This window comes from Entelurus aequoreus, linkage group LG16 (assembly GCF_033978785.1).
Source record: "Entelurus aequoreus isolate RoL-2023_Sb linkage group LG16, RoL_Eaeq_v1.1, whole genome shotgun sequence".
In the NCBI taxonomy this organism is placed as follows: domain Eukaryota; kingdom Metazoa; phylum Chordata; class Actinopteri; order Syngnathiformes; family Syngnathidae; genus Entelurus; species Entelurus aequoreus.
In genome coordinates this window covers 22845067-22863167 of record NC_084746.1, presented here as the reverse complement: position 1 = coordinate 22863167, position 18101 = coordinate 22845067, and the positions used below count along the sequence as shown (strand labels likewise).

Here is an 18101-nt window from a genome sequence, read left to right as displayed (position 1 = left end):
CGGGCAATCAGGCACATTTGTAGTGGACTGCCTCTAAGAAATGTTGTAATTTCCAATGCCAACAAAGCAAGCATGCTTGATAGCAAGTCCTCAAAAGTAAGACTCCACTTTACTCATATACATGATACTGATTAGCATCAGCGATTTTTACACGATGATTTCAACGCCTCCAAATTTGGTAATGAAAACTACAACTAAGATGCACTTTACAGTCAAGCAGAGGTTGTATAACAAGTACAATACATACAGTACAAACACTTCGTAGGACTCAACAAAAGCAAAGGCTATCACACTTAACTTAATTGCAAAAACTACACCTAGACTCCAGCAACACACCTAGGACAAATTGAAATTAATACATATTTGTGAATGATATTTAGACGTGTTAGAAAATAAAATATAACAACTGGACAGCACAGTTATTAGCTCACTGTTAAATGTTGAATAAAAAAGAAAGATTTTATTATGAAAAACATTTATTTACACATAAACAAAAGTAACAACAGTCTGTACCTGTATGGATTCTCATATTCTAAAGTGAAATGCACCTAACCCAAGATGTATTTGGAGTTTAAGTGTAGGTCAGAACGTACATATACAGGATAGCTAAATGAACACCCACTGTAAGTCAGTCACATTGTACACACAACACATGAAGGGATGGAGAGACAAAGTGTCAATAATATGCATTATGCTGCTTAGTCATCACTAAAACAGATCCCGGTACTTTCACATGTTCAAAGATACCATCTTTGTCAATCATGTTGATTTCTACACTATATCAACATTTTACTTCACTTTCCTTTTCTTTGGCGCGCTGCAACCAGAGGAGTCTGCCTGAGACTTGGGAGACATGACGAGAAAAGAGTCAACTAAAATGAACAAAATTCACGTCCTTTGTATTCTTCCGCACTTACCTTTTTTTTCTTTTTTTTTTTGTACTGTATTAAATACCTACGGGAGTGCATATATAACCACAAAACATCAGAACTGGAGGACAGCCTGTAGTAAACTTCTAAAAGTTAGAAAAAAACTACCAAGTACAATACTACGAATACTAGAAACTATGAGTGCACTAGTGAAAATACTATAACTACAAGAAACTGTAAGCACACTACTACAAGTACTACAAGTTCACTACTACAAGTACTACAACTACAAGTAAACTATGACAAGTAGTCAAATTAAAATAAACTGCAATACAATAATACAAGTACTACAACTACAAAAAACTACATGTACCGTACCTTACTTCCAGTATTACAACTAAAACTACAATATATCACTACACCTACAACAAAGTACTAGTACAGTAGTACCTGAACTTGTGAGCTGAGTTGGTTCTTTGACAGAGCTCTTAACTCAAAACACTTGTATCTCAAATCAGTGTTGCTTTGACACTCACTTTCTTACTTTTCATGCTTGAAAAACAAAGTTATGTCTCTAGCATAAGCTAATGCTAGCGAGTAGGACTGAATGTTTTACAGGGTTCGTTAGCAGCGGGGATGCTTGTAATTCAAACTAAATCTCTCAATTGGCCGAGAGACCGCTCTTATCTCAAAACGTTCTTAAATTGGGACACTCTTAAGTTGAGGTACCATTGTACAATACTACAAGTACTACAACTATCACAAACTACAATACACTATTAAAAGTACTACAACAACAAGAAAAACACATGTACATTACCTGTACTACAAGTACAAGAAACTACGAGTACACTACAACAAGTACTACAATTACAAAAATCTACAAATACAAGAAACTGCATGTACCCTACCACAACTCCAAGAAAGTACAAGTGCAATATTACAACTACAAGAAAGTACAAGTACTAGTACAAGTTAGACTTTTCGAATCAATCACTATCGCTAACCAAACATGTACATTAATTAAACACCGATTAATATGTGCTAATATACCATCATATCTAAATATTAACCAATAGGCTGCATTAATGTTAGAAATGTGTATCATTATTACTTGTGTGCGTGTATCACATTGCAAAAAAAACTTCATTTGTGGTTTATATTTGCATGGATTGCAGAAGTAAATCCAAAAAACCTTGAAGATATTTGGACTTGTGGCAGTGAACTGTATTATAATGTTCATGCAGACACTGTAATGTTTGTGTTTCTTGTGTTCCAGTGGAGAACGGCGAACATTGCGACTTCACTGTTTTGCGCAACATGTTAATCAGGTAGGATATGTATGTACAATGCATATTGTATATTCAACCAGCAGACATGTCAAGCTTCTGTTTGTATAAATATCTTATTTTTTGGTGTGGGATAATACAATTATTTTATGTTCACCATCAACAGAACGCACATGCAAGATCTGAAGGACGTTACCAACAACGTCCACTATGAGAATTACCGTAGTAGGAAACTTGCAGCCGTCACCTGTAACGGAGTGGACACCACCAAGACCAAAGGACAACTTACCAAGTGAGACTTCACTGTCACAACATCATTTGATTGTTAGATAGATGGATAACCTGTATTGTCTGTTACGAAACAAAAAATCATCAGGTTTGAAGAAAATTTACAGGGCAGAACAATAAGAGATGAAAAATATAACAAAACAGACACAAAACATAAGTGATATAAAAGAAAATCCAGCCGTGTTAATTTCTTCTTGTTTAAAGTGATGATGGCAGAGGGAGTTTAAGTTTTTTTTTTAATATATGTTTTTCCGGGCAAGTGGGACCTAAAAGCAGCGGCATGATGGTCACTGCTAGAATGAAGAGCACAGTGGATGTGTGGTTCCTGAAAGATGGAGGTGGCTTTCCTGGTAACTGCCAAAGTGTAGAGATCTGTAAGGGAGTTTTGAGGGGATCCAACTATTTTACTGGCCTGTTTTATCACGAGGGAAGGTTTCGTTTTATGTAAGTGAGTTGTACATGAACCCATGCTGAAAATTAGTATGAATTCTATGAATGATTTCTAGACCGGAGCCAGTGTGTCCTTAGTGATGCTGAAAGACCTGAGGTTCCCCAGCATGTGGAAGCGCTGCTGAGCTTTCAGATACTCGCCATCAGCCTGTGTGGTGAAGAACAAACAGGTGTTGATGTCCGTCCCCAAATATTGCTGCTGTGAGACAAGCGTTCCTCCGCGACCACAGCACAGCTCCTCTGTTTTAGTGACACCCAGCAATAGGGAGCTTTCCTTAAAGGTGCTCATAAGGTTGTTGACTGACTGACGGTTGTCAGACATTGATTTACCGGTACTGTCATTCACATGTGCCACCAGAGCCACATCATCTGCATATTTTTTAAAAGTCATTCATTCTCTGCTGCACCTGATATTGTTGATGTATGCAGAGAAGAGAATGGGAGATTAAACACACCCTTGGGGAAGCCCAGTCTTTAAAAACACTTTGCTGGGTTTAAAACCATTTACAAACACTTGCGGTGGCCTACCCTGCAGGAAACTTTTAATCCATAAAATCAGTGCTGGATTCACATAGAGTTCCAACAGTTGGTTCCTTAAAATGCTTGTATTGACACTGTTAAAAGCTGATGAAAAGTCCATAAGTAGGTGTGTTGAGTGCAGATGCTTACCAATAGTATTCAAAGGAGAAGCATGCATCCTACACTCCATGTTTGGCCTTACACAGTAGATAAACTGAAGTGGTTCCGGCCTCTTTGCCACCATGCTGGAGAAATGGTGGAATACTGTGCAATTTGTATTATTAGGGCTTTAAAGAAACAAGAAGTGATTCAGCTCAAATTGTGTAACCTGGTGTAACACACCACGTTACTTGGCACAGAAAATATGAATATATGCTTTATGAATGCCAATAACTTTGAAGTCCTGCCAGATTCAGGACGCCAACAACAAATACAGAAGTCTACATACTGTAAGCATTGTGGATTTTTCTTAGTCATGTGTTTACAGTACATATAATTATCTGATTATACCATCCAAAATATACATCTAACTTAACAATCTGGAGTATAGAGTAGGTCAAGTGGGGAAAATAAGTATTTGGTCCTCGGCTGATTTCGCAAGTTAAATATGTTTATATTGTAACAAATCCATATTACTGATAAACATGAAACAAAGGTTACAGAATAATTTGTGTTCCATTGAGTAAATTAGTATTTGATCACCGACCAACCAACAAGTGTTGTAATCACAAAGCAGTTATATGTCAATGAAACACACAAATTAGTCCTGTCCCTTTAAGAAAGTACTCCTAATCGCAACTCATTGTATGTAAAAAATACATACACAAATACTCCAATATTCTAACCTCTGCACCTCAATGGACAAGATCAAAGAACTAACCTTGGACACAAGACTTTAGACCTGCACATGACTAGAATGGGCTACAAGAGTGAACACAAGTACTACAACTACAAGAAACTACACCTTCACTGATAAAACACTACAATAAAGTACTACAAATACTAGAAACCAACATTCACTACCACAAGTACTACAAAAAACCACAATACAGTACCACAAGTACTACGACTACAATAAACTACAATACACTACTGTAAGAAACTACAAGTACACCACAGCAAGTACTAAAATGACAATAAAGCTACAAGTACACTGCTACAACTACAAGAAAATACAATACACTACGTTCATAGTTCGCGGTCCAATATAACGCAACGTTCTACAGAATGCAACTGTCCCATTAACCCCAAATTTTTGCTAATTTTTTTCCGACCGGAGTCAGTTGCGTTGTTTTTCACCAAATGATTGCGTATTTACAAACTTACTGTCATGACCGGTCCCTCCCGGTCATGTCCTGTGTTGGTTTACTCGACGCAATCAGTTGACCATTGCTACTCGTAGACTTTCTTGTTGTCTGCTGTTGGCGAGTTCCAGTTAGCTTCACGCTACGCCATGTTTTTGTGCCTCGTACTGGAATTAAACACGCATTCTTACGTGCAAGCTGCTTTCTGTTATTTATAAATGTTCATATCTTTGTCAGGGTCAAAGTATAAACACTTAAATGTACATTAAATATGGCATCTACATTTTACAATACAATTTTTACTGGCTCATCTTTCACATACCTGCTATGTCTTTGAGGTATTTGCAATTACAATTCATTGACAGTTACGGGTAATATGTACAACAATAATATAATATAATAAATGCAAACATTTTCTCCAGGAGTCCGCTGGCACAAATGGAGGAGGAGCGAAAGGAACATGTGATGAAGATGAAGAAGATGGAAGCAGAAATGGAACAAGTCTTTGAAATGAAAGTGAAGGAAAAGAAGCAGAAACTGAAGGATTCAGAGGCTGAGGTGAACCTTTGAATATTTACTGTACATATATGTTTTCATGTTTATTTACAGTACTTAAATGTGTACATATACATGTACACTTTTGAATATATACAGTACATATATGATTATGAACACATGTTCATATTTAGTTGATTATATACAGTACATACACGTGTACATATGTTTACATGTTTGATTATCCACAATACTTAAATGAGTACATATATTTACGCCTTTGATTATATACAATACATGCACGTGTACACGTTTAAATATTTACAATACATACACGTGTACTTATACATGTAAATGTTTAATTAGTTACAGTACATATACAGTATGTGTAGATGTTTATTTACATTACATAAAGGTGTACATACTGTATATGTGCAGATGTTTAATTATTTACAGTACATAAAGGTGTACATATATGTGCAGATATTTAATTATTTACAGTACATAAAGGTGTACATATATGTGCAGATGTTTAATTATTTACAGTACATGAAGGTGTACATATATGTGTAGATGTTTAATTATTTACAGTACATAAAGGTGTACATATATGTGCAGATGTTTAGTTATTTGCGGTACATAAAGGTATACATATATGTGCAGATGTTTAGTTATTTACAGTACCGGTACATAAAGTAATACATACTGTATATGTGCAGATCTTAAATTATTTAAAGTACATATCCTGCACTACAACGAGCTAATGCAAGGAAATTTCGTTCTTATCTGTACTGTAAAGTTCAAATTTGAATGACAATAAAAGGAAGTCTAAGTCTAAGTCTAAAGGTGTAGATATACATGTAGATGTTTGATTATTTACAGTACATAAAGGTGTACATATACGTGTAGATGTTTAATCATTTACATTACATAAAAGTGTACATATATGTGCAGATCATTAATTATTTAAAGTACATAAAGGTGTAATTTTACTCGTGGATGTTTATTTAAAGTACATAATTGTGTACATATACGTGTAGATGTTTGAATATTTACAGTACATAAAGGTGTACATATATGTGCAGATGTTTAATTATCTAAAGTACATAAAGGTGTACATATATGTGTAAATGTTTAAGAATTTACTTTACATAAGTGTACATATATGTGCAGATCTTTAATTATTTAAAGTACATAAAGGTGTAGATATACTCGTAGATGTTTATTTGCAGTACATAAAGGTGTACATATACGTGTAGATGTTTAATTATTTACAGTACCGGTACATAAAGGTGTACATATACGTGTAGTTGTTTAATAATTTACAGTACATAAAAGTGTACATATACACTACCGTTCAAAAGTTTGGGGTCACCCAAACAATTTTGTGGAATCGCCTTCATTTCTAAGAACAAGAATAGACTGTCGAGTTTCAGATGAAAGTTCTCTTTTTCTGGCCATTTTGAGCGTTTAATTGACCCCACAAATGTGATGCTCCAGAAACTCAATCTGCTCAAAGGAAGGTCAGTTTTGTAGCTTCTGTAACGAGCTAAACTGTTTTCAGATGTGTGAACATGATTGCACAAGGGTTTTCTAATCATCAATTAGCCTTCTGAGCCAATGAGCAAACACATTGTACCATTAGAACACTGGAGTAATAGTTGCTGGAAATGGGCCTCTATACACCTATGTAGATATTGCACCAAAAACCAGACATTTGCAGCTAGAATAGTCATTTACCACATTAGCAATGTATAGAGTGTATTTCTTTAAAGTTAAGACTAGTTTAAAGTTATCTTCATTGAAAAGTACAGTGCTTTTCCTTCAAAAATAAGGACATTTCAATGTGACCCCAAACTTTTGAACGGTATTGTATGTTTAGATGTTTGATTATTTACAGTACATAAAGGTGTACGTATATGTTTAGATGTTTGATTATTTACAGTACATAAAAGTGTACATACCCTGTATACGTGTAGATGTTTGATTATTTACAATACATAAAGGTGTAGATATACGTGTAGATGTTTGATTATTTACAGTACATAAAGGTATAGATATGTGCAACATTATATGTATAGATATGTGCAACATTGATCTGAGTAGACATCAGTGCATGAAGATACAGTATCAGTGTTTGTATGGTGATGTCATCCTCAGCTGGAGCGGCGTCACGAGCAAATGAAGAGGAACTTGGAGGCGCAGTACAAAGAACTGGAAGAGAAGAGACGAGTGTATGAAGACGAGAAAACCAACTGGGAAGCTCAGCAGAGAATCTTGGAGCAGCAGAAACTGGACGCCTCCAAGTCAGTAACACGTTCATAATCATAATCCTACTGTATATTATATTGTCTGTACTTGAGTCTACACTGTGAAAATAATACAACTTCTACTAGAGCTGGGTATTGGCAAGAACTTCGCCATACTTGAGTCACAATACCATACAATATTGATGTATGGCAATCTATTGCCATATTCTACATGTACTTAGTTGAGTGATATGTGTAAAAAAAAAAACGTCCACTTCTTGTACTGCCTTGCCCACTTACCCGCACAGCGAAGTAGCAGTACAGTGACACTTTGCAGAACAGTGCGGAAAACGTCCTTTTGTCACAAATTGTCCCAAAACATGACTAAAAAATGTTAAAATAAAAATTATAGAAAACATTGTCATAACAATATTTTTCCAACCCTAACTTTTTTAAAGTTTATTCTACTGCAGTCATCCAAATTTGGGGCGATGTGGCTCAAATTTTAGAGTTGCTGTCCAGAAACATGAGGGTTCCTTGTACTACGCCACCTTACTCATTACTTTTCACTAGGGATGTCCGATAATGGCTTTTTGCCGATATCCGATATTCCGATATTGTCCAACTCTTTAATTACCGATATCAACCGATACCGATATCAACCGATATATGCAGTCGTGGAATTAACACATTATTATGCCTAATTTGGACAACCATGTATGGTGAAGATAAGGTACTTTTTAAAAAAAATTATAAAATAACTAAATTAAAAACATTTTGTTGAATAAAAAAGAAAGTAAAACAATATAAAAACAGTTACATAGAAACTAGTAATTAATGAAAATGAGTAAAATTAACTGTTAAAGGTTAGTACTATTAGTGGACCAGCAGCACGCACAATCATGTGTGCTTACAGACTGTATCCCTTGCAGACTGTATTGATATATATTGATATATAATGTAGGAACCAGAATATTGATAACAGAAAGAAATGGGGGGAGGGAGGTTTTTTGGGTTGGTGCACTAATTGTAAGTGTATCTTGTGTTTTTTATGTTGATTTAATAAAAAATAAAAAAAACGATACAGATAATAAAAAAAACGATACCGATAATTTCCGATATTACATTTTAACGCATTTATCGGCCGATAATATTGGCAGGCCGATATTATCGGACATCCCTACTTTTCACCCACCCTTGCTCCCAGTGCAGCTCACATTGCTGTATGAGTGTGAATGTATGATGGTTTGGTGGTGATAACTTCAAATTAACTGCAGCTTACCACCATGAACTGTCTATTTTTATTATTATTGTTAAATGTAGCTTTCAACCATCGACGTGTGAATGTGAACAAATTATGGGTACTCTGTGTAATTTGCTTTGAGTCACTTTGAAAAAAACGCTATATAAATCTAGTCTATTAATCCATCCATTAAATTAATTTTGTTTATTTGACTAAATTTACAACATTTTAGTCACATAAAGTTACAGTAAATTTAGTCGTCTGAAGTATTAATGTATGGAAGTCATTTTTTAAGGGGTCATATTATGATTTTTTTTTCAAAATATAAAACACTTAACATGTAATGGTAGTTATTTGGTCAGAATTTTACACAGATAATGTTTTACAGACCATCATCAAACCGCTTTCTGATTGTCTCTTCAGGAAGCGCCGTTTTTGTGGTCAGTCTTATTTACGTGCCTCCACTTTGACTGCGTCTTCACCTCCCCGTCAGCCTTGTTGTAGTTTTTAGCGCTTCCATTTCGAGTCTAACGACAGATGGTGGCAACAGCGGAGGATTTATGTGCATTAGGGCTGCACGATTAATCAACATCGAGGTTTTAATTAGTGCGATTATAAAGCCACAAGAGGCTGAGTTATTTGTTTGTTGTTTTTTTTTTTCCCTCGGCATTTGAGTGTCAGACATGTTGGCCAATCAGAATTGTTGAGCCTCACGTTTATTCGTCTCTCGTTTCAAACAGGGAACAAGAGGTCGCACTAAGTCTGTGCATCGCTGTCAGCATCTGAGTGTGTTTATTTACCAGTAAAATCGACTGAACACAGTGAACCCTCTTTTCGGTCATCCACAATCTTTGTCTCGGTGGGCGTAGAGCGACTCAGCAAAACACAGGAAGCACGAACAGTGAGCCTTGATAGTGAAAGGTTCCGTAAAGTAACAAAACTCAGGAGGTAAAAAAATTATTACAAAGCCAAATGTCCAGTTGTAGTGGGCTTGGGCGATTTATCAGTTTTATTGATATATTCCATTTTTTTGCTGTAGATATTTAAAAAAATAAATAATCTATTCTTTACTTCTCTTGCCTCTGCATACCTTTTGCCCCTCAGAAGCTTCCGTAGCTTGCGTCGTCCCCTTGCTTCCTTAGCGGCTCACATAGCAAAACATGGCTAATGCTAACGAGAGCGAGACATTTGTTCCCAAGAGAAGAAAAGTGCCGCAAACAACTGACTGCACGGTGCAAAGTTGGTTTCAAAAAGGCAGCAGCACAACTAACTTATTCCTGCATCTGAAACCAAAGCCTCCAGCCGATTGCGGGAAATACAACTCTTTACGAGAGATATTGGAAAATATCCGGTAACATACGTGTCCACATCATTCAACTTAACGTGTCATGAACTTCACTTTACGAACTATTGTGGCCACTAAGTGTCGCCAGAAAAACAGTTACCACTCCACTTTAACACATAAATCCATTCTAGACAGTTAATAATTAATAAGTTAGTGTTTTGTTGTTCTCTTTTTGACTAATATTCCACACAACAAAATACAAACCCCGTTTCCATATGAGTTGGGAAATCGTGTTAGATGTAAATATAAACGGAATACAATGATTTGCAAATCCTTTTCAACCCATATTCAATTGAATGCACTACAAAGACAAGATATTTGATGTTCAAACTCATAAACTTTTTTTGTTTTTTTGCAGATAATAATTAACTTAGAATTTCATGGCTGCAACACGTGCCAAAGTAGTTGGGAAAGGGCATGTTCACCACAGTGTTACATCACCTTTTCTTTTAACAACACTCAATAAACGATTGGGAACTGAGGAAACTAATTGTTGAAGCTTTGAAAGTGGAATTCTTTCCCATTCTTGTCTTATGTAGAGCTTCAGTCGTTCAACAGTCCGGGGTCTCCGCTGTCGTATTATGCGCCACACATTTTCGATGGGAGACAGGTCTGGACTGCAGGCGGGCCAGGAAAGTACCCGCACTCTTCTTTTACGAAGCCACGCTGTTGTAACACGTGCTGAATTTGGCTTGGCATTGTCTTGCTGAAATAAGCAGGGGCGTCCATGAAAAAGACGGCGCTTAGATGGCAGCCTATGTTGTTCCAAAACCTGTATGTACCTTTCAGCATTAATGGTGCCTTCATAGATGTGTAAGTTACCCATGTCTTGGGCACTAATGCACCCCCATACCATCACAGATGCTGGCTTTTGAACTTTGCGTCGATAACAGTGTGGATGGTTCGCTTCCCCTTTGGTCCAGATGACACGATGTCGAATATTTCCAAAAACAATTTGAAATGTGGACTCGTCAGACCACAGAACACTTTTCCACTTTGCATCAGTCCATCTTAGATAATCTCGGGCCCAGAGAAGCCGGCGGCGTTTCTGGATGTTGTTGATAAATGGCTTTTGCTTTGCATAGTAGAGCTTTAACTTGCACTTACAGATGTAGCGACCAACTGTATTTAGTGACAGTGGTTTTCTGAAGTGTTCCTGAGCCCATGTGGTGATATCCTTTAGAGATTGATGTCGGTTTTTGATACAGTGCCGTCTGAGGGATCGAAGGTCACGGTCATTCAATGTTGGTTTCCGGTCATGCCGCTTACGTGGAGTGATTTCTCCAGATTTTCTGAACCTTTTGATGATGTTATGGACCGTAGATGTTGAAATCCCTACATTTCTTGCAATTGTACTTTGAGAAACGTTGTTCTTAAACTGTTTGACTATTTGCTCACGCAGTTGTGGACAAAGAGGTGTACCTCGCCCCATCCTTTCTTGTGAAAGACTGAGCATTTTTTGGGAAGCTGTTTTTATACCCAATCATGGCACCCACCTGTTCCCAATTAGCCTGCACACCTGTGGGATGTTCCAAATAAGTGTTTGATGAGCATTCCTCAACTTTATCAGTATTTATTGCCACCTTTCCCAACTTCTTTGTCACGTGTTGCTGGCATCAAATTCTAAAGTTAATGATTATTTGCACAAAAAAAAATGTTTATCAGTTTGAACATCAAATATGTTGTCTTTGTAGCATATTCAACTGAATATGGGTTGAAAATGATTTGCAAATCATTGTATTCCGTTTATATTTACATCTAACACAATTTCCCAACTCATATGGAAACGGGGTTTGTAAAAGTATATGATTTGTGCTGATATCGTATGGGATCAATATCTGTATCGGCCAATACTTAATATTTTTTTAAAGATTAAAGTACCAATGATTGTCACACACACATAGATGTGGTGAAATTTGTCCTCTGCATTTGTCCCATCCCCTTGGGGAGCAGTGGGGAGCAGTGGGCAGCAGCGGCGCCGCGCCCGGGAATCATTTTGGTGATTTAACCCCCAACTCCAACCCTTTGTTGCTGAGTGCCAAGCAGGGAGGTTATGGGTCCCATTTTTATAGTCTTTGGTATGACTCGGCTGGGATTTGAACTCCAACCTACCGATCTCAGGGCGGACACTCTGGACTTGAATCAGAAGTGGCAAAGTTTAATCAGAACATCCTTCGATCAAATAAAAGGAAGTATTTTGACAACTGCAGTGTAGACCTTACCTCCGTATATGCTGTACACCACAAATACCTCTTTAAGTGTGTTTAATAGTATATTGAATAATCATATATCGTAATCAAGTGTTGTCTTTTTCTCCTGTAGGACAATGGAGAAGAACAAGAAGAAAGGAAAAATCTTTTGAAGAGTGAATTTATTTTCGGTTACACACACACAAACACACACATGAATATTGTTACTCTCCATAGCATTTTTCTGTTTGATATTTTAAAACTAACATGCACGTCAGCCCTCATGTTTGTTATTTTGGTGACTTTCTTGTCAAATGTTGTCCTTGTTGTTCCCAACACAATTTATACACATGTAGTAATTATACTCAGAGTACAAAGAAGTACTACTACTACTACCTTAAGTTCTACACTATGTCCATGTGTTGTACAGCGTATCGTACTTGTGAGAGGGTGTTTGAAGAGCCGCGGTCACATGACATGACAAAACGTTGACGTGACAAAACGTATGACCACTAGGGGTGTTATGTACGCTGTCGTCACGCTTCGGTACGTACCTCGGTCTTAACCTCATAGTCCATTTTGGGTAGTGCAAGGGAAAAAAATAAACACTTCCTGTCCCGTGTAGAATATGGAAGAATACGGTTACAAATACCTGTACCGTTACTCTGCTATGGCTACAGTAGTCTGCTTGAGATAGAAAAAAAAATCACACACTATCAGATTTAGTTTTGTCGGTTAGCAAGCTGACAACATACAAAATATGTGCTGTGTATTTTCTCAGTAGTCAAAGTGCAAGTTCACCAAAGACTCAATTTGGAAGTAGACATGAGAGTTGTGAATGTTGGACAAGAATATTCAAAGCTACTGCAAAAAACAGTGTATTTAAGAACAATAATATTAACGATAACCAAAAAGTGCAACTATTTGGCCTTCCGGCTGGAAAGCACGCCCCTAGAAAGCAGAGCCACAAGGCACGCAGGGAAGAAAAAATAACAACCAAGCGTTACAGGACAAACAGAGAGGACAAACAAACGTTATAAATAATCGCTGCATATGTAATTTTACCGCAAGCATGTTCCTAGCCCCATCCTGCTCTGTTACTGACAAGAACATAATAGCAAGCTTCCTAAAACATTCTTACTGTCCCCTGTGATGCGCTGTTAGTGCCACACTAGGTCTTGTTAACAGTTTACTGGGTTCGAATCCCATTACGGAAGGTTTGCAGATCGTGAAATGTGTTTTTTTGCACGAAACAAATCGATTATTGAACAATATATTTTAATTGTTTTACTCCAAAAATGCATCAAATTAAATTAAAATTTGACTGTTTTTTGCTTCGGGTCTCTCTGCCATGTCGTTTCTCCCCCCTTGGCTTCAAGACAAAGCACAGACAGGAAATGCAAGAATAAAAGATGTTGTGTTACATGTGATTTAAACTGAAAGTGGGCCTCAAGGACATCACCTTTGCAGCGCTTTTACGGTATTATGCAAAACTTTCAACTGAAAGTGGGCTTCAAGGACATCGCCTTTGCAGCGCTTTTACGGTATTATGCAAAACTTTCACATGGCGTAGAAAAATGTTTTATAGCGTCGTGTAACTGGGGAGTGTTGTCAAGGTCTTCTTTGAATATAGAATAGCCTTATCTGTATAATACAGTAGAACACGCTTATGTTTACAGCCTGATCCGCTTAAGTGCACGCTTAAGTCAACATATGTGAACCCCAAAGGACTAATTTCTATGAAAAATGGTTTATCAGTCCCTTCAGGAATTTGCGATGGCACCAATTAATGCAAATTAAAACCAATTTCCTACAAATTATGCGGGGAACAAAAACGTTTAACTCTTTATTGACCAAACAACACAACTGTTGTCCTCCTGCATAGCCCAGAACTACTTCCTGTTACTGTCTACAGCGCTGAGCCTTCTGGGTAACGTAGTATACAAACATTAACTTCCTAATTTACATGTATTTATATATTTATTTAACATTATTTATCCAGGCTTAGACCATTAAGAACATATTTCTTTCATTTGCAATACTGACCTTGCTAAGAGGCAGCATTTACATGTTAGAGATGTTGAAGTGTGATGATAATCTCTAATCCTCTCTCATTTACCCAACAAAAATGAGCGCTATAGATCAACTATAGAACAGTTTACTACTTTCAAGTGTAAAACATACACAAAGAGTAACTGCAAATTGTACATGACAAAGTACAAAGAATAAGGAAGCCTTTGGTGATGTTTCCTTCTGTAGTTGTAATGAATTATTAGTTACAATTATTTAAAAGAGTAGAGTAATTTGACATTGAGATCTGAGTATGTGCTTTTACTGCCATCTAGTGTCTACTTTTAGGTATGAGCTGTATAACGAGTAAAACATCAATGCACTATTTGTTTTCCAATTTCTGTTGCAATCCTGTACTATTTTAGGTTAAGGTTACAAGGAACACATTGATAACAAATTCATAAAAATAAGAAATTCATACAATTTTAAAGAAACTAATTAAGGCATTTTAGGCTGCAACAATCACAAAAAAGCCTGCAAGCTGTTGGAGGGACTGATATACGTCGACATGTGTTTTTAACTTCATCATATTCACTAGGCAACATAACTTCTAATTACACACGCTAACTTCCTGTTCAGTGCAAAATAAGCTTATGTTAACTCCTCCTTAAAGGAGAACTGTACTTTTTTGGAATTATGCTCATCATTCACAATCATTATGAAAGATAAGATGACGGATGTATTTTTTCTAGTGCATTCTAACTCTCAAATAAAAGTAAATCTAAGTCCGCTGACAGCGGAGCCGATGGGAGGTCCTCTATTTCGCCCATAAAATCAAATAAATAACCTTTCAGTGTGCCAACAATACTCCATTTAGATTTGGTGATTTAAATATAAACCAAGTATTAGTGATATTGTTATTATAAGTGCTAACGCAGACAAACTATTTATAACGGCGCCGTGATCACAAAACTGTGTACAATTTCAACATGATCGACTGGCGAGGTGTTTCCTCAATTTTGTGCTCCCTGGAAGTTTATTGTAGATCATAAATCATGCCTCTCACCTGGACAGAAGAAGTCTGAGTAGGTATTCCGACAAGTTGGTACACTTTGACAGCCATTTGGGTCCCGGAAACGGCGAGAATGACACAAAAAGACGCTTGCTTTTTTCGCAGTTCCCCTTTTGAGTTGTCATGAGGTGCGTGGACTTAACTGTGTTCCAGGTTTTGGACGACCTATGCTCACACCTAACAAGTCTTAGATGTCAAATAGAATATTTTCAGTCCTTCAAAGCTCTTGTATTTCTTACCCAGATGTGTCATGTCTTATTTTCTTAAAATTATAGTAATATTATATGGAATATGAGACAGCTTCCTTGTACGTTTCTTGAGTGACTCTTATATGAAACCAGGATCTAACTATTTTTTTCCAAACTGTTGCTGCATTTCAAACAAGACGCTAAAAGGATTTTAGCAGGTAAATAAATATTACTATTTGCATCCAGTCATGCTCGATAACATTTATTGTGTACATATTACTTTACTGTGATGATTGTGCTTTGTTTGTTTGCTTTCTTTGTGCCAGAAGTAACCACAGACTACGTTATTCCCCACACCTTCTTTATGGCTTTTTTTTTCTTCTCACATTTTGGACAAAAGTGGCAGCATTTTCTTTGATGCTTTCAGTAACTGCATTTTTTTATTGACCTTTTATATGTACACTGTCTAACTGTCCATTTACAATATTAAAGTTTACATGGTTATGCATCAATTTATTTGCATTCATTTAAACACACAAATGTTTGAATTTTTTTCTCTACACATCAGGGTTCTTAACCATTTTGATTTCAGGGCCTGACTTTTCCTCTACAGAGGTACCCGGGGGCCACTTAAAAATAATACCACTAATTAGTCATCTTACTCTTGATTTTAATAATTTTCAATAATAATGTCTAACCTACTTACAGTTTATAACCTTCTCAAATTATATGAAACAATGTGTTATGGACAAATATTCATTATTTAACACTATCTCTAAGTTAGGTTTAGAAGGGGAAAAAAACACTGTTAATCGTACTGCATAAGAAGGGACGAATAAATAACTGACGGAAAGTAAATTTACATTAAAATAAACAAAATGTATATATTTAACTAAATTGATCAAAAAAATTAAAGACAAATTCTCAAATTTAGTCATAATTTTTGCGCTTAAGAAACTACTATGAATTTAGCACCAGGTTTGATCTGTTTGATATTGTCATTACTGCCACAAGTGGTGGAAAAGTGTATCACAACTTATAATCACTGCGGACCACAGCTGAGAAACATTTTTTGCCGGCTCTCCAGAGGGCGCTGCTCAATGCGCCCTGGCCCTATGGTTAAACACTGCTCTATGTAATTGACAGGTGAGTTGGCCCACTTTCACCCCAGGCAAGCTGGGATAGTCTCCTGCAAGGCGATAAGGATAAGCGGTCAAAGATGTCTCAAGTTTATGAACAAATGTTGATTCAGATTGACTTTATAGACCAGGGATGTCAAACTGGTTTTCATTGAGGGCCACATCGCAGTTATGGCTGCCATCAGAGGTCCGCTTGTAACAGCGAATAATGTATGAATTTGCCTTTGGATTCCATTATTAATTATATAAATTGTTTTAAGTTGACTGTCGATTTTACAGTAAAAACTTTACATTTGCAAAATTGTACTGTAAAATATGTTTTTTTTTTGTTTTTTTTTACAACATTTTACGGTGAAGTGTATTTCTGGTCTTGTCAACCCCTCCCGGACAGAAGGGCGACACGACAGTGTGGCTGGGTCAAAAGAGACGCCGGAGACGCTTTGCTGAACAAAAAGTTGCTTTATTACAAGCGAGCGTCATTAAACAGGTCTGCAGTACCCAGAGGAGCCTAGGTCAAAAAAATGAAGGACTCCTAACCTGGAGAAGCCAAACCATCAGTTTTATATTCCTTCTTTCTCTGTCTGGGTGTGTGCTAAGTCAGGACAGCACAACCTGACCATACAAGGAGATGTTTGTGTGTAAGTGTCTAGAAAACAACTGCTTAAAGTCATAACTCAAATGTTGGCATTGAGCTACACAGGTAGTCTTCTCTCAAGGATATGGTTATCACTTTTGCATTCTGAAGTCCCAATTAGGGCCTCTTTCCTACAAGAAGTGATCCAATCCACCTGCGAATGTCAAACTAAGGGGCCTTATCTTATGTGCTCAAACTGAAATACCACTATTTAATTAAACTTGGTGGTTTGCTTTCTCCAAAGTAAATATAAATATTCACCAATGCAAAACATTATATGAATTCATTAATTCACTTTAATGGTAAATGGAAAAACAGTACCACTGTTTTTTAGGGGAGTTTACTGAAAAAAAACTGGCAACTTAGTTGCCAGAATTTTGGTGTTAAATTTACAACATGATATTGTTAATGGAAAACAGTACAAGTTATTTTTTTATTCTGGCAACTTCGCTGCCAGTTTTTCTACCGTAAAAACAAATGTACCGTCTTTCCATTTACAGCGTTAAAATCAACAACCGTAGATTTTACATTCAAAAACTGGCAGCTCAGTCAACAGAATTTTTACGCAAAAAACAGATGTAGTTTTTTCAATTTACAATAATATGTTGTAAAGAACACCGTAACATGTATTGTCATTTTCATTAATTTGATGGGTAGTTTGCTGTAAAGTTAGGTATTTTTATTTAGACAAAAACATGTTTGGAAAGTATGATGATATACTGTAATATTTGTTGCAATATTGGATACCAATAAAGTTTAAAATGTATGCAATTTTAAGCAGTACATATATTTTTTCTGTCAAAATGAAAAAAATCAAT

General features: G+C 36.5%; 1 protein-coding gene across 2 annotated transcripts in view; it reads left to right on the top strand.

Annotated features, from left to right (window-relative positions):
• LOC133630721 (septin-7-like) overlaps window positions 1–16018 on the top strand; it is a 102984-nt gene extending 86966 nt beyond the window's left edge. For both annotated transcript variants that reach the window (XM_062022412.1, XM_062022411.1), the window contains exons 9-13: window positions 2149–2200; window positions 2325–2450; window positions 5142–5277; window positions 7375–7520; window positions 12374–16018. In XM_062022412.1, coding sequence (XP_061878396.1) covers window positions 2149–2200; window positions 2325–2450; window positions 5142–5277; window positions 7375–7520; window positions 12374–12413 — 500 coding nt within the window. In that variant the 3' untranslated portion in view covers window positions 12414–16018. The remainder of the gene's footprint in view (window positions 1–2148; window positions 2201–2324; window positions 2451–5141; window positions 5278–7374; window positions 7521–12373) is intronic.
• The last annotated feature ends 2083 nt before the right edge of the window (window positions 16019–18101 follow it).